Consider the following 20785-nt stretch of genomic DNA (forward strand, 5'->3'; position numbering starts at 1 on the left):
GGAGATTATTTTGTTTGGAAGAGACTCCACTCTGATGCTCGCATTGCTGGTCAGGGTTAAAGGAATAAACACCACAAGTCAGAGCACATGAAATAAACTTTAGGTTACTTCAGACTATTTTTGACAGTGACAGTAAGTAGTTTCTGGCCCATAGTCCAGGTTTACATGCATTTGATTGATCTGGTATATAAACCAACATTTGGAAAAACATCAGAAACTCAAAAGTTCCTTTCAAATAAAACAATCAAGGTTTATATACTGACTACTTGTTGGTCTGAAAATTTAGTGGTACCCATTTAAATATTTCTTGATGCATTCAGCATTTTGTAATCAACCTTGGAAGAGTCCAACCCTCACCGGAGACGAGTTGGACTTACTGCCGGCAATGTGGACCAGGCTCTGACACCGGTTGTACAAAGACCTAACAGCCCTTATTAAAGGGCCTGGTACTTCATACTCCCTAAGTACCCCCCACAGGACCCCCCGAGGGACACTGTTGAATATCTTTTCCACACAACACATGTAGAGTGGTTTGGCAAACTCCCATGCACCCTCCAGGATCCTGCTAAGGGTGTAGAGTTGATCCAGTGTTCCACGGCCAGAACGAAAACAACACTGCTCCTCCTGAATCTGAAATTCGATTGTCCGATGGACACTCCTTTCCAGAATCTCAGAATATACCTTACAAGGGAGGCTTAAGAGTGTGATTCCTCTGTGTTGGATGTTGTTGGATGTACTCATTGTAATGAATTTTCAGCATGTTTATATTAATTTCACTCAAACAAAACTGTCTGCTGCAAAATGTGCAAATTAGAATCGGTTGGAAATACTTTCTTTTTTTTTTTGGTTTACCCAAAAAATTCATTTTTTTTTATGTAAAATGAATAGTGACCATACATCTTAAGCAAATTAAGTTGAACCGTTTAGTGATAATGAGGTGGATGCATGTGTTTGCAAGTAAAACCTGAAATGTTTATTTTAAATAAATAGTCCTGGATGGAAATTTGTGGTGAACTCAGAACCTGAGTGAAAGCGAGTGAAACCCTTTCCTTCTTAAATAGAGTGTTTTGTGGTAAGGAAGGTTAACAAACGGACAGAGTTACTCTTTGAGCATTTTCCCTTAGATTTGTATACAATTTACCCACATTTAGTGCTTGATTTTATTCTGCTGAAACCAATTTTACGTAACAAATCAATGTTTCCTTTTAAGTTAAATATTTATCCGAACACGCCAACAGAGCAGGATACATAGACAATTAACCCGGCTGCACAGAGCTATTTGTCTAAACCTTTGGTTTCCATTGCTGATCGTTATGTTTTCTTACCCTGGAATACTGTCTGACTCCCATTTACACACTGACAAACAGGGACACAATGATAGGCTGCAGGGCTTGGCGAACAGCTGTGGTGTCAGAGGAGGTACACATCTGGAGAAAAGCTTGTGAGACGGTCAGCTTCCACTAAGGAAGGGGGCAGGGATGAGTCAGATAATGGAAAAGACAGAGGTGGACGGATAGCAGAAGGGTTTCAACACCTAACAATGGGAAGTTTATCGAAAGAGAGGCAAAAGCTTTCCTCTATTGGTGGCATTACTTCCCACCAACTATCTCTTTAAACAACCTGCACATCAACATTTGAACAATCTGCCATCACTGTGGATCGTCTCTCTCTTTCTAATTATAGGCGTTTTCCACGTCTCCCAACTACAAACCTCACCAAGAGTTAAATTTTCTTATCGAGAACTCCCAATTATTTGCAGGAATCATCTCCAACAGAACACCAAACGTTTACTTCTTTTCCACATGAGGCAAACGGGTCATGGCCTGACAAGAATGAAACTGCATTAAAAAGTTTGCACTGTGTTGCTGAATAAGTTTATTTAAATGTCTTTTCACCTGTAGTTCCATATAACAGATCTAATTGTCATATCCCATTGTTTAATGTTGGTTTATTATTTATATTATCATTAATTATCTAATAAAGTGCATGAAAACAGACGAACTCAGTATGACCATTGTTACAAGAAACATATTTGTCTGGGATTGTTTTTTTATGCAGTAACTATGACATTTAACTATGACTTCCCTACAACTTTAATATTCAGAACCACTGATACAAGGCAAGATGGTTCCATACTTTCATGTTGTTTACACCTAAATCAGATGTACCCCTCACTGAACAGCTAATCTCCTGCTGTTAAATGTAATTTCATTTAAGGTTTGAAGTGCTGTGTGTTATGATGTGGTATTTAATATACCACGGCTACAATAAGTGAGTATTTTGTTGCTTTTGTTGTTTTTTTATTCACATCAGTTTGCCATTTATCTTTTAATCTAAACTGCATTTTGATTTGCAAATGACTATGCTTTTTCTCTACTTATTTTAAACTCTTTATTTATTTTACCTTTTTTCATATCACATCTTTCCTAAGTTATAATTGTAAATGAGAAGTGGTTCTCAAACTGTTTACATGGATAAAGAAAGAAAATTAATAAACTGTTGTGTTCTCTTTTTTGGACTGACTTCTGATCCGGTAGAAATAATTTAAGTTAGTTTCACCACATCTGCTGTAAATTCCTGGATTAATAAATTGGCTTATTCACTATTTGTGATAATAAACAGTTGAAGTATACCTAAGGATGTTCCTGGTAAACTTACTTTGTTGGAGTTTATCCATCTATGGCCAAATATTCCTCAGGTGTGTAAATGTTCATTGTAATTCAATTATATTATCAGCCAAATTATTCTAGTTTTATTATTAAAACTAATATTCAGTCAAAACCTTTTATCCAACAAACAGTTCAATCTGAAAAACTCTGATGGAAAGAAAAAGACAATAAGAATTTTATAGATACAATTACTTTAGTCTTTGGTGCTCAGACCTTGGCAGGAAATATTAGCGCTGAATTTTGCTTTGCATATGGATTGGAGATAAATTAAGATAGATGAAGTAGGTTCAGTCTTAAACTGCTGGTTGGCGAGACGGTGTGCTTGAGCTGTATTGGTGAGATCCAGTGGACTGTGTGAGCTGATACTACAGTAGTGCTTCACTCAGGGACCTGGGAAGATGGAAGTCCAGCTTGGATAAACACAGGTTGCATGAACCTGTCCATGATGAGCATGCATGAAGCGACAGTAGAGAGGAAAAACTTCCCTTAGGAAATAAATCTCTGGTAGAACCAGGCTCAACATGGCGGTCTTCTGCCAGACTGGTTGAGATGAGACAGGGAATGCAGTAAGAGTCTGGGAGGAATTACACTCTTATAGGGATTAGGTTAAAGAAGCACCATGGAAAAGTCAGATGAAGCTTTAGCTACGATGGTGGAGGAGGGGATGGAGGTGGGTTGAATCTGGTCATCTGAATCAAGTCAGACATAGTGCAACCACTTCCTGCGCTTTGAGTGAGTAGCAGATGGAGATGTGGATTTGGAGACCTTTCAAGATGAACTCTGGATGCTGATTGGGCTTCCATGGGGGTATGGTTCAAAGCTGATTGGCTTGTGTCGGAGGCGGATGAAGGTAAGTAATCAGTTTCTTCAGTTGAACTTCCGCCTAGGCTTCATTTAACAGAAGTAGAGAGTATGCTCTAAAACCAATAATGTGGCTGATGTATTTTATTAGTCCTGAGAAAGTGAAATGGATATAAGCACAGTTTCAGATTAGGATTGTAGATATACTGGTAAAGATCTAATTCTGAGAAATCCATTCATTCAACCTGGCATGTCTCTTAATAGCTTAACAGCACTGCATCATTAGCAGTCATATTTAGTTAAAATTTAGGATTTTCTATTATACATCTGTTAGAAAGCTCTAAGTGTCATATATATATATATATATATATATATGAGGTAGCGATAATCTTATAAAAGTTTTATTTTTTTCTTGTTTTAATGATAATGGTTTCATAAAAGAAACAAAAACAACTTTAGTTTCAACTGTTAACATGTATTACGTTAAAACACATTAACCTTTTGTGACAAGGGATCTTTCTTTCCATTATTTATTTCTTTAAATTGCACAACATCCATCTTTCCACATGTGGTTTTCTGCTTGTCTGAGGTCAGGTTACAGCTACGACTAGAGACCCCTTTCTCAGTTTAGAGGTTTCAACTAAGATCATATTTATAACCTTGCTAGTGTTTTTGGTAAATTAAAAACAGGGAACCAACAAGATGGTTGATAAATAGGGCCCAGAATTTCCCGCTAGGGGATCCCATTAAAACCATTGTCAAACCCCTGTTGTTGAACAGTTCATCTATTTACTCAAGTTAACCTCAGCCAGATCTGATTCCAGTGGCTTTCACTCTCTTTGCACCACTTGGAAGCCACTAGATTTAACACTGAATCCAAGTGGAACTGCTCATCCTGACTGACACCTAGATAAAACATTTGTCACGGTGGGGTGGAGGTTTTTGAGGACCCAAACACAGAGATCAGGAGGCAGAGTTGAGTCTTGCAGATTAAATAGGCAACTGAGGCAGAAATCCATGTTAAGCCATGTTAAGCCTGGTTCTGCCAGAGGTTTCTTCCCAACAGGGAGTTTTGCCTCTCCACTTTCGCCTCATGCTCGCTCATCATGGACAGGTTGTCGCAACTTGTGTTATCCAAACTGGACTTCCATCTTCCAGGTCCCTGATTGAAGCTCTAGTATCAGTTAATGCAGTCCACTACCGTCTCGCTAACCAGCAGTCTACAGACTGACCAACTTCATCTATCTCCACTCCACAACCAGTTTCAGGCCTGGGGGGAAACCGCCCTATTCTTTGCTACTGTTCATTCATATCTATCAAAATTCAGCGCTATGTTTCCTGCCGAGGTCTGAGCGCCAAAGACCAAGTAATTGTATCAATACAATTCTTCTGTCTTTTCTCTTCGTGGGAGTTTTTCAGATTGAACTGACTGACGCACTAAACTGTGTTTATAAGCGCATCTGTCAACGCAACACATCTGCCAAAAAAAATTATGATCTTTTGCAGTTTATCATCAAACTAATCAAGAAAAATAGATCTTAGAGAAGGAAAAAACAGCAATGTGTCAGACAGAGCAGTTCGATCAGGGGAAAAGAAATTATTTAGCCGAGAGGGACCATTCTAATCTCATACTTGAATACATGTTCTTGTTGTGTCATCCTGTTCCTCTAAATTATCACTCAGCTAATCCGAATTCACATTGACTCTTAGTTCGCTGTTCTTCCTGTAGTTATCATTTTAAATAAATAAATCCTAGTCCCACATGCTCATGCCTAAAAATCTGAAAATATCAAACATATTTTCCATTTAAATATGATATATGAAATATGAAATATACATTAAGGCAAACAATGGTTTTAAATATGATTTTAATATAGGTTGTCAAATCATTGTCAGTTTAGTCTGTCAGAGGCTGCCTGTAAAGTTTTTAAACGGCCAGCAGGTGTCAATATTCAGTGACACAGTATCGACAAGTATCAATACAGTTGGCCAATATGTCGAAATGCCTCATGGCGCCTCAGGAACCCATCACTACCAAAAATACTGAGAACTAAAACGTCAGGGAGAACTCACGTGAGGAACCAGAGATGCGGAAGCAACAAAACAAACCAGCACTGAGTGACTGCAGAGGTGGTGTAAATATGGGAGACTGAACCAAAACGGGCTAATCAACAGGTTGGGAGCAGGTGTGGGCAGGACCAACTAGAAGGAAGCCAAGGGAAAAGGAAAACAAGCACAAGGGGGCAACTGAGGGTAACTAAAGAACAGAACAAAAAGAAACTTAAAAATAAACCAAGCAGAGGGCAGAAACCTGACAGTATTTGAGGTGGAGTACCATAAAACTAGCATGCCATCCCATTTATTATTATGCTCTTGACTCTCAAGGTGTGTCATTTCTATTACATCTGTGGTTTGGTGTTTTGGCGAGAGATTTATATGGCAGCAACACTTCCGAGAGATAAAACAAATGTTGATTTGACCATGATTTGAAAAAAAATGTGGGGAATTTCCTATTCGCTTTAAATAAGGCTGTTACACTTATGTTAATCGAAATTGAATACTTGGATTCAAGATGGTTAAATGAAGTTTAAGGCATTTAACAATAGGACAGTTTTGATCTAAAATTTGATTACCGTTCCTGATAAAATAATACTTAACTCTTCAAAAAAGCTTCATATTGATGTTGTAGATTTATCTATTTTTTAAATTATTTTAACTATTTTATTTGTATTAATTGTCCCCCATGATCTGTAATCCATGATCTAAATGTTCCCTAAAGAACTGAGTATGTTTTGAATGAAACTTAAACTTAATTAGAGGCACTTTTGTCACCAAATATCACAAATAGGATAAACTGAATTTTGTAATTTTGTACCAAAGGCTCAGAAGTTTTTCATACATTAAAACTCCAGTTATGTTTTAATGTACCAGAAAGCTAATTGGACAGGGTAGCAGGAGAGTGTCCTGTTTTTAAAGCAAGCTTTGTGCATTTAGGTTCCTTCAGAGATGTATAAAATACCAACAAAAAAAAAACAAAACGTAAAAGTAAAAAAAATACCTCGACTAAAATGTGCTTTGGAAAAAGTGAAAGTCACTTATAAGAAAAGTATTTAAGTAAAACTAAAAAAATTGTTTGCAGTGATTGGGAAAATAAAGGTAAAAGCACCAAGCATTTTTGTACATAAAATGAAGCAAGATAAATATTTTTTTTTGATAATTTTTTTTCAGTTTGGTAAAAGTAATGGAGGTAAAATCTGTTGAAAACCATATTTAGCCCTAAGAAAATTCAAACAGCGCTGTCCATGAATATACATGAAAGTTATGATATGGATTATATATAAATATATATTAGTGGGGTTATAATATAGGATAAATAATGACAGATAATACCAGATAAAAGATTTACAGATCATATACAGCAATAGCTGAGAAGTGGTGTTGGATCCGTGGATGCATGTGTTATTATTGTGTGTGTACAGCTGTGGGGAAGGTATGCATCCAACACGGCGCTGGCTGAATAGGAAAAGTAAAAGTGTCCTTTGTAGGAATATGATTTGATGTACTGAAAAAAATAATGCAACCTCTTTTGGCATTTACTTAATCATATTTAGTTACTTTAACACAATTGTTTCATGTTAGCACTGTAGGACATAAAATTGTGTTAAAGTAACTAAATGTGATTAAGTAAATGCCAAAAGAGGTTGCATTATTTCTTCATGGTGTATTAACCCTGTCTTAGACAGAAAAAAATAAAGTGCACTGCGTCAAATAGGAAAAGAAAAACACTTCACTATACTTAACCACCTTGAATGCAGAAGGGTTAAGGGGTAACTTGGGTTTCTAAGCTTTATAAGCTTTCATGACAATATATAGAATGAAATATAGCTGTTTGAAGAATGTTCTCAGCACTCCAGAGAAACATGAAACAACAAATTTCTGTTTTAAAGGTGCAAAACAAGTTAAAAGATGGAAAAAAAACAACAATTTGGTGCATTATTACAAACAGAGGACAGTTCTCTCATCCACATGCCGATTCCACATAAGAAAATCCTTTAATGCTAAAGGTAAAAATGCAGGTTTTAGGTCCTAATGTCACAAAATAAATGCAATTCTCCCAATAATAAAAAGTAAGTAAGGTAGAGGCAAATTTCCTTAGATATTAGGCTGCTCCAGATAGAAATTAAGGGACTCTTTGCTGTATTTCAGAAGGGCCAGCCTGTCCAGCAGCTCCAATCCCATCTCTACCAGCTCCTTTGCCCCCATCTTTGTTAAAAAGCTCTGATTCTGGTGTTGCATACACATATTCAACACACACTGTTTCCCAGCTGTCTTTCATTATGGAAAATAAGAGAAAACGGAAACTAAAATCCATCATGGTTCTGTCTGGTACAGACAATTTAAAAGGCATAATGTTTCATTATATATGAAGAGATGAATGTTGTGGTTTCTAAATTCTTCTACCTCCTGATGAAGGTTCAAACAAATGAAACCTACAAGGTGAACCCCTCAGTGCAGGGACCGATTTAGCATCCTTTTGACTGTTGAATATCAATTATTTAGAAGTAATTGTGGGGATAAAGTTAAGAGTTAGGGTGATTAATTGCTCCAACAGACAATGTACTCAGTTACCCTCTTATTGTTTGGTTTATTTCAACTATAAAGCTTTAGTTTCACTCATAAAAATGCTGACAATTATAAACAATTATACCTGCAAAGGAGAGAGGTTTATTTCTGTATTCTGCTCTTTGTCAGTGAAAAAAATAGGGTAATGTGATTTCAGTAAATAACACTTAAAAGCAGGAGATCCATTGTGCTGGTTTAATCAAATGTCACATTCAAGTCATATTTCAACAATTTTGTATTTGTTACAAATAATAATCCACTTGTTAAACTATGCAATATTGGAGCTTTTCTTGCAACAAAGTGTTTCCCTAATTCCAGAAAATATTTCATTATAACAAAAGTAAATTGTTAAATTATTGGTTAACAGTATGGGTAACTAATTCAGGTAGGAAAAGTTTGACCCTGAGCCATTATGCATATTGGATTCTATTGAAAATACTTAATAAAAACAAAAAACAAAGGTGTATGTTACATACAATTTCAAGTGGCTACTCTGATATCATATAAAATGGGGGGGAAAGTGTTAAACTTCAGACATATAATGACAGGAACTTTGGTTTATTTGGTTAAAAAAAAACAAAGGTTGAAATCTGGCAATCCTCTGAACATATCTTAATCTATCTTATATCTTCTAATTGTCATTAGAAGCCTGCAGGTGTCTGCTACTGCTGACAAGAAAATAAATGCAGTTAATATCGGAAAAATACACAAGTTTATCTATAATGGAAGATATGACAGAAGGAAAACCTTCCACTCTTAAAAAAGGTGTAAAAAGCAGATAAAAGTAAGACACAGGGAATAATGAATAGTATATCTAGAAAAATATTAAATGTAAATATCAGTTTGAAACATAACTATTTGGAAGGTAGAAAAAAGAATATCTTGGAATGAAATCTTGTGTTTTGGAAGGATTTGCTGGCGAGCCCACAACTTATTTATCATCAATTACACAAGATGCTGTGACGAAACGTGAGGCCATCTGTAAAACAAATGGGAGCTGAAGTAGATTTAGACCCTGCAACATGACAATGACCAAAAACATAGCAGAACATCCACAGACAATTGGGTGAGGATTAAAAATTAAACAGTCAGAGTGGAGTCAAAGTGCAGGTGATGCTGTGGGGTGAACCAAAGCAGGCTGTATGTGGTGGAAACTCCTCAGAGCTGAAAGTGGGGAACTTCTTCATAATAAAATCAGAAAACAATACATCTCTGCATATATCAACCAAATGGGAGTGAAACTGGATACTGGGAGGGTATCTTTAATTATTATATAATTATTGTCTTTACTATTATACATATAGACACCAGACCCAGTTTAAATGTATAATATTTACTCAAATTTTTATTACTTTGTTCTTTAACCTGCTATTTGTTCATTTCCAAATTGCATATAGTATTTATTTATGTAAACAAACAAATCCAACCTATGTGTAAAAGACAAATTGTTAATAAATAATTATCTCATTTAATAGAAGACTTGCAATTAATAATAAAGAGCTGATCATTTAATGGGGTGTCCTATTTTTTTTGTATCTTTGGAAATTGAAGTAATATTTGATAAATTGATGCAATGTAAAAGACTGATGGTTGAGCTGCATCAATGGTCTGTTAAGACAATAGAAAACAGCGTCCTCTGGCGGTAGGGGACACTTGATCTATAACCTGTAATAAAATTAACTGTTGGTTTCAAATTCTTTATAGCAACATTTTTTAAAATCAGAAGGATTCTGTAAGGATTTTGCAAAATAAATAAATAAAAAGAGGAATATAGAAAAAATAGAGCTCAGTGTGAGTTTTAAGAGGGGAATTGGACAACGTGATTAAGTAATGGCTTTGCAATATGGAGATAAAGGTAAAAAATTATAATAATTTGGAGGATATAAAAGTGCAGTGATGGGTGTAATTTAATTTCACTATAAATAATTATTATGGTCATTTTCAGGGCGATATAGAAATAAATTAAATTCAATATTTTTAGTAATTCTAGCAGGTTACCGGATTTCTATTACACTATTCCTGGTATTGATGTGTTTAGGCAGAGAGTGGCATTATAGTCCTTGAATCTCACTGAAACCAAAAGTAAAATGTGCGCGCGCGCGCGTGTGTGTGTAGGTGTCCGCGCGCATTCCTGTAAAGCTCCAGGGTGATGAAGAGGTTAAGCCTGCCCCTCCGCTCAGAGCTCCCTCGGTTTTCAGCCCACCAGCCCAGCTGCCTCCTCCAATCCAGCAGCTGAGCAGACATGGACACATCCACACTTTAAACCCTCTCCGCCGGTCGCTCTCTGTGCGCCTCTCCTCTGCTGCGCCGCGCCGCGCTGCGCTTCCAGTGTGAACGAACCCACTGGCTGGCGGACGCATGGAAAACTAACTTCTCATTTTCCTCCGATTCCCACTCACTGTCCCACTCTCCGTGGAGGCTGTTGTTGTTCCAGACTTCATGCTCCCCTCATGCGTCGGGAAAGCCATGGCCACTCCAAGCGCGCAGCAGCACCACCACCAGCAGAACCAGGATTACTTTAGATCCGTAAGCAGCGAGTCTACCACTTACATGATGGTTCCCACGGGAGGTCCGAGTGGGTCCACGCGCCGGGAGGCACCGTCCAAAATGTGGTTGGCCATGGTGGTGATTGTGGTGGTGGTCTTGCAGATTGCGTCCACCACTGGGCTCTTTGTCTACCTGAATATGTCCATCTCACAGGTAGGAGCTGCTTCCCACTTAAAGGTCCATTTCTATAAAAACTTTGTGCTACTTTGGTCTAAGATCTGTCCTTTAAAGGAAATTAGAACAACCTAATTTTATTATTATAAACAAAAATCTGTCTGTTTCTGTGTTTTAAAGCCTTGATAAAACTTTTTTCTTCTTTATGGATTGATGAGTGGGAGGAGGTTTTGGCATGGCTGCATCTTTGCTTACCTGGTGGTGCTGTTTGTGGTAGCCTCTCCATGTCTAGGGTTTTAAACGTGCTGCTTGCATCTCCAATATCAGACAACTTTATTAAAAGAAATGCAAATATTTGCATAAATTCAAGAAAAAGCTTTTAAATGATGGATTAGTAAGTTTTTGTTCTGGTTTACTGAAGTTTTTTGACTTGTCAGACACTAGTGGAGGCATTTCTACCAGACCAGGCTTGTCAAACAACACATTTCATGAAGCAATCTCTAAGAGGAAGAAGTTGCTACCCCTGCCTCTGTCAGCTGGGTTTGTTGAGCGAAACTCAGCTTAGCCTTGTGCATAAAAGGAGGGGAGTGGAGCATATTGGAGCCATTTGGGCAAGCGGGGGCTGCAGCGTGGAGCTGCTCTTAAGGAGGCTGCAGATGTTGTCCAAAAAGGTGAAAAAAAAAGAAATGCTGGAGGTAATTCAGACTCCAGGGCTTCAATAAATGTCTTATCTTCTGAAATAATCATAACGTGTCTGCAGATTTCTCTTAGCAACAAAGCACTAAAAGAAAAGGCATGGCTGATACTTCTTGATGGACAAGTTTGCAGCTCAACTAAATCAAACAGCACTGCTTCTTTCCTCGCTGCGGGTAATGAAAGGGAAAGTAATCAATTAAAAGTGAAATCAGAAGCAATCTTTGGCCCATTGAGTCACAGCAGGGGAACTACTAATCTTAAAGCCCCTGTCTGCTTTGTTATCACCAGTGGACTTCTACAGACTCATCAAAATATATAATAACTTAGTCACTTTGACTGATAATGTTGTTAGACAACTCCACTGCTGTTTTCTTCCGCTTTCTATTTCCTATAAAATGGAAATCAGATTGAGGAGCTGGCTCCAGCAGGAAGAACCCTCTATATTTGTCAAGTTAACTTCAAGAATGTGGAATTCATCTATATGGTGCCCAGATTCTTTTATGCCTTTCTTAAAACCATAAAACTCAATGTTTTTGTTGGGGTTTTATTAATAAAATCTGAAATTTAAAACCAACTTTGCATATCAAGAGATTGAATGTTTATGTTAAATCTTTCTTCTTTTTTGCAAACAGGCTCAAACTGAAGTCAGAGTGGTTTTAGAGAATTTCTTTCATTTTCAAATGAGCCCTTCTAAAGCATTCTAAAGCATTTAAATGCATCCAATTGTCACGTTCCCACCCCAGACTTTAAATATTCTGCAGCCACCGATGTTTTCTTCCAGCATTTCTTCCCTCAATTTAACTTCATCAAGTCCTCAAGATTAAAAAGATAATAATAATATTCTAAAAAGTTGAATTCTTAAACGCTGTATCCAAATACAACCCTAATTTGCCATGGTATCGATACTAAAGACAAATGTTTTTTGCTCATTTTTGGTCAATATCTCATTTTTTTAAAAATGCCTTTAGTTATTTGTCATATTCTATCACTGTGGTATCTAAGAATCGAGTATTGAACATTTTCCTGCGTATTGATAACTACAGTAGTTTGAAATTTTATTAAACTCCATGTTTGACAGTGGAGTTGGTGTGTTCAGGGGGCATTTTCCGTTTAGGCGACAAAAATTTTGTTTCGTTCTTTTCAGTCCTGAGAATTTGCAGAAATAGACGTCCTCATGATGGATTCTCCCTGCAGAGCCGTGGAGCTCTGCAGCTCCTCCAGAGTCTCACTGGGTTCCTTTACTGTTAAATAATGCTCCTACTAAAGGCTGATTTATACATCGAAACTAGGTCGTCTGCATAGGAGTCGTCCCCATCCCTTCCGCAGGCACTCTGCAGCTCCTCTCCCACATTGTAGGCCTCTGATTGGTCAAATCTACATCCGCTTTACACTATGCGTATTTCCTGTTTGGTACCTTACTGGCTGTGTTTTGTTTGTATGACCGCTATTGTGAAAAACGACTCATGAAGTTGGACGAGCTAGAAAAGCGAGGTGTGTGAGAACGCTGGGACCCTTTTCCACCTGGATCCCCGCTCTTTTTCACCCTCATGTCCCTCTGTTGTCGGCAAACTTGCCCCCACTTCCTCTCCACCTCGGCCGTATCTGGATAGCGCAGACCACGCTTCAATATTGAGCATAAATCAAAAATGTTTGCGTCATACCTGCAACAAGCTAACTGCGACACACTGCTGCAGGAGTATAACCAGCCCTTAAGGTGGAGAGGATATAAAAGCAGCTCTTTTCCCCACTTTACAACCATGCATCACTTTCTGTTGCATTGCCACATAAGAGCAATATAAAATAAATGAAAGTAAAACCGATCAGGAGATTTTTATACTTTAGCAAGATATGTAAATAACAGTGATGATAAGGAATATGTGTATTACTTTGGTTTGGCATACGTTCTAGTAGGAGGTCCGTTTTTAATACATAAGGCCATTTGTGAACCTGGCAAAAGTGTCATACATGACAGGGAAGAAAAATCCCAACGTTTTTCTACCACCTGCCTCCAAATGTTTCACATCAGCTGAAGGGGTTCGTAGGCACAAGTGTCTGTAAAATACAGACCAGCTCCTGAGATTACTAGCTGACCTTGTGTTAGAAGAGCCGCTCGTTATCAGACGTGTTGAAGCTGATCAATGAGGCTGCTTCACAATTTCAGCCAAATTCATGTCAGGCAGTGGAAAACAAGCTAAACTAAACAAGTCAGCTTCTTTGTCTGTGTGGGATGGGGAATTCACCATGTAGTTCAGAAACTGATTTTTTTTTTAGTTGTGGCATACTCTGTTGTGCGTCATGGTTTGCCTCAAGTTCTACCCTGGGGTCATTACAGAGTATGTTCAGTTCTGTTAATGCATCCTTCTCAGACACTCAACTGATAGAAATGTGTGAGAAAAATGTGTGATATTCTAAAACTTACCAGAGCTTGAACGTTAAAGCAGCACTGCGATACATTCTACAGAGCTTGTTGCTTTTCTTCCCAGCAGCCACATTTATCTTTAAAAGTAACTCCTCTGTCTTTCTGATGATTTAGAGTCAAAGACTTTTTCACACATTTTTCCTCCAGTACTCGATACTTTCAGGGGAGTTTTATTTGGTGGGTTTTTTTTTTCTTAGACTTGTGTCTAAGATATGGAACCTCTTCAGACAAACAAGGTTTTTAAAGTGTAGCTCATTGGTATGTCCAAAGTATGCAGTTTGGCAAAAGAAAAAAATCAAGAAACAAACTTTTACTTTAAATTTGATCTTTAGAACTTTTGTTTGTAGCTAAGATGTTTATGTCTGAACTCTATTTATCGTCCAACCATTTGTCTTTCCATCCATTATTTTATCCATTTATTTGTTATAGCATCTGCTTATGAATTAATGTTCCATCCATCCATCCATCCATCCATCCATCCATCCATCCATCCACCCATCCATTGGCCCATCCATCCATTGACCCATCCGTTCATCCATCCATCCATCCATTGGTGCATCCATCCATTCATTTTTTCATCCATCAATTCATCCATCCATTGGTCCACCCATCCGTTCACCCATCTATCCATTGGCCCATCCATCCATCCATCCATTGGCCCATCCATCCATCCATCCATCCATCCTTCCATCCATCAATTGGTGCATCCATCCATTCATTCATCCATCCATTGGTCCACCCTTCCGTTCATCCATCCATCCATTCATCCATCCATCCATTGATCTATCCATTCATCCATTGGCCCATCCATCCATTCATCCATTGGCCCATCCATCCATTCATGCATCCATCCATTGGTCTATCCATTCATCCATTGGCCCATCCATCCATTCATCCATCCATTCATTGGCCCATCCGTCCATCAATCCAACCATCCATCCATCCATCCATCCATCCATTGGTCAATTCATTCATTCATTCATTCATTCATTCATTCATTCATTCATTCATTCATTCATTCATTCATTCATCCATTGGCCAATCCATCCATCCATCCATCCATCCATCCATTGGTCAATCCATCCATTCATTCATTCATTCATTCATTCATCCATTGGCCAATCCATCCATCCATCCATCCATCCATCCATCCATTGGTCTATCCATTCATCCATTGGCCCATCCATTCATCCATCCATTCATCCATCCATCCATTGATCTATCCATTCATCCATTGGCCCATCCATCCATTCATCCATCCATCCATTCATCCATCCATCCATTGGTCTATCCATTCATCCATTGGCCCATCCATCCATTCATCCATCCATTCATTGGCCCATCCGTCTATCAATCCAACCATCCATCCATCCATCCATCCATCGGTCAATCCATCCATTCATTCATTCATTCATTCATTCATCCATTGGCCAATCCATCCATCCATCCATCCATCCATCCATCCATTGGTCAATCCATCCATTCATTCATTCATTCATTCATCCATTGGCCAATCCATCCATCCATCCATCCATCCATCCATCCATCCATCCATCCATCCATCCATCCATCCATCCATCCATCCATCCATCCATCCATCCATCCATCCATCCATCCATCCATCCATCCATCCATCCATCCATCAGTTTTTCATTCAAACTTTAAAACTTTTATATTGAAGGTCTTTTGTACATACTAGGGCTATCTGTTTCTTAGCTTATATTATTATTATAATCTTAATGTCAGTATTCTCTGCTCTTAATTTAAATACTGATGGAAAGGTTGTAATTTTATTCTGTCTTTTATTGACCTTAGAGGACACAGCACATGCATTTACTTTAAAGCATGCTGGCTGAAGTGATATATCTGGTTTCAAATAAGTGAGTGTTAAAAGGAGTACATCTGTTTCACTCTAAACAACTTAACTTATCTCTCCTTTATTTTGACACATCTGAGGTCGCAAGACACTGGATGAGTAGCGTTTCAGCCATGACATTAGAAGAAGAGACTTAATGAAAAACACGGGGCTGTGTGTGTCTGTGCATGCGGGGGAATCCCCCGGTTCCCATGTGAAGGCCGGCTATTTTTAATCTGGAAACAGGCCCTTTCTTTGGCTTTGCGGGGAACTTAACAGGCCATGCCAGTCGGCTTTTTTTGGGACAAAAGATATGCGGGACAATAAACATTGTAAGGGCAGGAACTCTCTGGAGCTTCAGCATTCACAGGAAAAACAAACAAACACGTGCAAACGCAGAAGCTCTAGGTGTGGATTCGCTGTTTCTGGATCAGCAAACAAAACATCCAAGCGAGGCATAAATTCTGCAGCTGTAAGGTAGCTGGAGCGAGTGCATATGGACAGCTTCCCAGATACAGAACCGTAAATAAAAAACAACCTTTTTTTTCCTTCACCTAAAATATCTAAAGCCAATGTTAGCCGAATTACCCCACATTTTTTTTCTAACAATATTACACAAAGGCAAAAAATAAGTTTATGATCCTTCACATCTGGTGAGATATATTTGTAGAGGGCAGGAAATTACCTCAAACCAGTAAATCACAACCAGAAATAAACTACAGTTATGTAAAACCTGAAGTCATTTTAAAGCCATTTTTCTCTTTTTTTTTTGTCCATATCAGCAAGTTTCCCTGTGATACAAAAAAGAAAATTTACATGTAATATGAGTTATTAAAGTGCAAAGATGGAAACATTGTTGCTTTAAGTTGAAATACAGTCATGTTTAAAGGAAATAAAATAATATAGATATTTTTCCCTATGGTATAATGTCTTAAATTTTTTATAAGAATGCAACTTTTTCATGTCTTCAAATGTTGGACTCTGTTTATAATGCTTCATTAAGGTTCACACATCACTGTGACCTGTGCTCTCAGGTGGGATGGCCTTCCCTCTCTACCAGAAGGCAGAGTCATTGGTACACTTTATTTACAAGGCCTTTCTTGGATTACTACCCTCTTACATTTGTACCTTACTTACACAGAAAAGCATGGCTTCTTATGTCCTGAGATCCAACGATCAGCTGTTGCTCACTGTTCCTTTTGCCCACACACAACTAGGGAAGAACGCCTTTAGCTAAGCAGCTCGTTGTTAGGGGTGAAGAAAAAAAGTGATTTGAGCTCAAATCGCGTTTTTAACATTTAAAGATTCAGAATTGATTCTCATTTTCTTTAAAAACGATTTTTTTTTGTAGGTGCGGATGTGCCTTATCAGGCACCGTAGTGTTTGGTAAAACCAATGAGCAGTGTGAGCTAAGCACAGGCATGCAAAAGGTTAGCCTTGCAGGCTAAGTATGGAGGACGAAGAAAAAGAAATTAAACTGCCTCCACGGTCTTTAAAAGCAACCGTTTGAAAAAACTTTGGATTTTACCTTCAACCCGGCCCGGGTAAGAAAGGGCTTGACATAACTCATGCGATTTGCAGAGATTGCAATGGTAAAGTTAAGTATTTCGGGAGTACTTCAAATCCCCGTTCTCATCTCAAAAGACATCACCCATAGTTGTTGGTAGAATTTACCTTTCGGTGTTTACATTATTGCAATAGGTAAATAAAACATTTACAATTATAAAGTCTTTATGTACTCTTCTTTAATGCCAGCAGACTGGAATAGATCCTGAGAATCGCTTTGAATCGTAAATTAATCGTTTCTGAATCGAGTCGTTTGGTTTTAAAAGAATCAGAAAAAAAATCGAATTGTGCACCCAAGCATGGATTCTAAATCGAATCGTGGGAATACCAAAGATTCACAGCCCTACTCTTTGTGCGTGGAAATTTTTGCAAAGAAACTGGAAGTTGACTTTTTATTCTTAACTCTTTAACAGCCTGGTCAACCAAATGGTTGATCATTTTCATAGGAAAATGCAGGCTGGAGTTGTACAAGGATGTTAAATGGTTAAATGCTTTTAAGTTGAAAGTGAAAGAATTTGAAGCCACCTAAATTATCTGTAATTGTTTTACTTGATAGGTTTTTATGTACCTGTCATTTAATTTAATCTATCTCTGTTTAAACATGTAACTTTGCTGCCTCTTGGCCTGGACTCCCTTGAAAAAGAGGTTTTTAATCTTAATGGGATTTTTCCTGGTTAAATAAAGGTTGAATGAATAAATGAACATTAAACAGTAAAAAAAACCAGAGCTTTCATCACCAGGAAGCTGCTTTTTAGGAAACCTGGTGTTGCCTGTTGTGCCAGCTATAAAATTTAATAAATTCCCACTCTTGATAACTTCCTCGATCTAATGACCTCTAAACTTCCACGTAGTGCTGGAAATAAAAACACAATTTTTTTTTATTTTAATGAGAACTCTTAATGTGTTTAAAGAAGCAGGTTGTATTAGAAAACACGGGCCAGATGTGCGACTGTCACAAACTGCAGGTTTCTTTTACAGCGGTGCTGGTTTGTGTAAAGCCATAAGCTTTTTTTCTCGCTGTCGTGTGTTTGCATGTGTGTAACTCTTTCCTCTTCTCATCGCCGCTCCCCTTTGTTATTGTTTGGGTTCACTGATAGGCGCTGACTCACCCTCACACGCAACAATAAACTCGGTGAGTGCGCTAGGGTTGTGCGCGTATGTGTGTGTGAGGTCTGATTGACTATGTTTTCTCTTTTGGAGGTTTTTTTTAGAAAGGGGGTACGTGGATGTGTGTGGTCTTTGTAGCCCAAAAGGTTGGGCAATTTGTCATCTTCCTTCCTTGTTAGCATGATTTAAGAGTGTGCTTGTACACCGACTTTGGGGGATTTGATCTTTGTTATGAACAAGCTGAAGGAAAATTAGGACAAATCCACCAAAATATTGACAGATTTGGAGTGGTTGCCTATAGTAGCATAGTTGTCAGGTTTAGTGTTACATCACAACATTGGTTGGATTATACATTAACGGTGTGGAACCACCGGCTCTGAGTTAAAGTTGCAATGCTAAAAAAGCCCCATTTATCTTGTTGTGTGTATATATTAGTTTTTGGCATTGAGCATATCCTAAACGTTGAGCTTAATCTGTTGTTTAAAGATGTGATTTAGACTCTGTGGTCTGACTCAAAAGGTCATGTAAGGATCTTTGGACTGCAACAACCATAGATTAGATCATGTCCAACTTTCCAGACCGCCTGCGAAAAGCCTACAGCCACCGCTGTTCCTCCCGTCTTAAACCGTTCTGACCTCCTCAGAGCTCAAGGATAGCATGCACTGTATTATTATTAAATTCATAGGAGCAAAACAATGACAAATGGATTAATTAATTTAATATCACATATTAAAAAAATCTCCACCAGCATCCAGCATATATTTTTGTTGTGGATTTTTGTAACAAGGATAATGAGGATCGTACAATGTTTGCATGAGCTTTGCATGAGCCATGCCTGAGATAAGAAGTTTCTTCTGAAGTTGTCAGATGCGGTCTTGGGCGTTTTGACTTGATTGGATGAAACTTTTAAGCCTCTCGGTATAATTTTGATCAAGATGAGGAATCGGTTTCCTGGTATTTTGAAGTACCAATATTTTCCCATCCAATAATTTAATTAAACGGCCTTTGTTTTTGAAAATTTATAACAATTATAAATTCTAATTTGTAGTTACCAATCCATCGTTACTATATTTTGATTTGACAAACCGGATCTTTTCGACATTCCTGTTTGGTGCGATTGGGATTATGGGTCTTGACCTGGCTGGACCGGAACCGAGCAAAAAATAGCTTGGCTCCGTATTTTGACAGTGACGGATGAAAAAAATGTATGAGGATGGTGATGTGCGGAGACGTAGCTGTGGATGTGGAACAGCTCTCATTGATTAACATGACAGACAAGTACGCCGCATGATGTACGTATGCGGGGCGGAGTGGAGCGCCAACAGAGTATATGGAATCTGGGGGTTATGGACTATAGGTGCATCAAGTGGACCTGTAGAGGGAACCAGAGCTGGTTCCAGAAGTGTTTGCTGTTATGGGTTCAACTTTCTAAAATAAGTCACCCATCCTGCAAACAGGAAGCCTGGGTTCATATCCCAGCTGGGGGAATGAACGGTCCGTGTTCAAGATCTTAGGCAAGATCCCGCCTGCTGCTTTTGGGAGCTTCACGGATTGCTACGTCAGCTCCCTGAACACGACTTGCACTGCTCCCTGGGTGCCGAACGATGGCAGCTCACTGCTCCCCAAGGGGATGGATGAAATGCGGAGAGTGGATTTCATTCCTGTGTACTTGTGTAATAACGTTAAAACACTGGAAATAATGTTTCCTTCTTTAGAGAACTTTGTTCAGCCTTAGGGGTTTACAAAACCTTTTCCTCATAAAGCTGCAAAGACAAGTACTTTGGACATTCAGATATCACATCATATGGAGATTAACTTTCAGAACTCACCCATTAACCAAGGAAAGGAAAACTGGAGTAAAACCTCAGGTAGAATCAGTACAAACAATACTACATAACTGCAATAGATACAACCCAGCATAAAGAATTCAACACATTCTGCATTATATTTGTTTAGTTTTTTCAAGCGTTAATCCTGCTGGAATACAAAAACCTGGGCCCTATTTCATTGATTTGCTTCATCTTGGCACACGTCAGAACAAATGTTAGCTGGTCACACCATCAAGCCGGGAAGTAGACTGCCCTCTTGGAGCCGATAAAGGGCTGTGAATAGCTCTCCTGGTGTCTCACTGGTGGTAATAGCCCGATGCCAATTCAGTCCTGTTAGAACGCACACTGAGAGGTGACGATAAGGCGTCAAGGCACCAGCTTGAAGTGTTTTGTTTAAGAGGTTCTAGAGATATGTCGGTAAGCTCCATGGCCTAGGACCAGGACCCCTGCTGCCTTTGGAAGACTACCAGGCAGATACAGATTGAAGGAGACAGACTATTTCCACTAGCCCAGCACTACTTTGATCCAGCAAAATGAGCTAGAGAGGGGATGGATATTT

At 38.5% G+C, this 20785-nt stretch overlaps 1 protein-coding gene across 2 annotated transcripts in view; it reads left to right on the plus strand.

The window, feature by feature from the left end:
* Positions 1–10260: 10260 nt before the first annotated feature.
* tnfsf10l (TNF superfamily member 10, like) overlaps positions 10261–20785 on the plus strand; it is a 93560-nt gene continuing 83035 nt past the window's right edge. The window contains exon 1 of one of the 2 annotated variants that reach the window (XM_038268611.1): positions 10261–10793. In XM_038268611.1, coding sequence (XP_038124539.1) covers positions 10533–10793 — 261 coding nt within the window. In that variant the 5' untranslated portion in view covers positions 10261–10532. The remainder of the gene's footprint in view (positions 10794–20785) is intronic. The other variant, XM_038268612.1, reaches the window with a different exon arrangement.

The sequence above is a fragment of the Cyprinodon tularosa genome, unplaced genomic scaffold, assembly GCF_016077235.1.
Source record: "Cyprinodon tularosa strain WSP-4 unplaced genomic scaffold, ASM1607723v1 ctg705, whole genome shotgun sequence".
Classification (NCBI taxonomy): domain Eukaryota; kingdom Metazoa; phylum Chordata; class Actinopteri; order Cyprinodontiformes; family Cyprinodontidae; genus Cyprinodon; species Cyprinodon tularosa.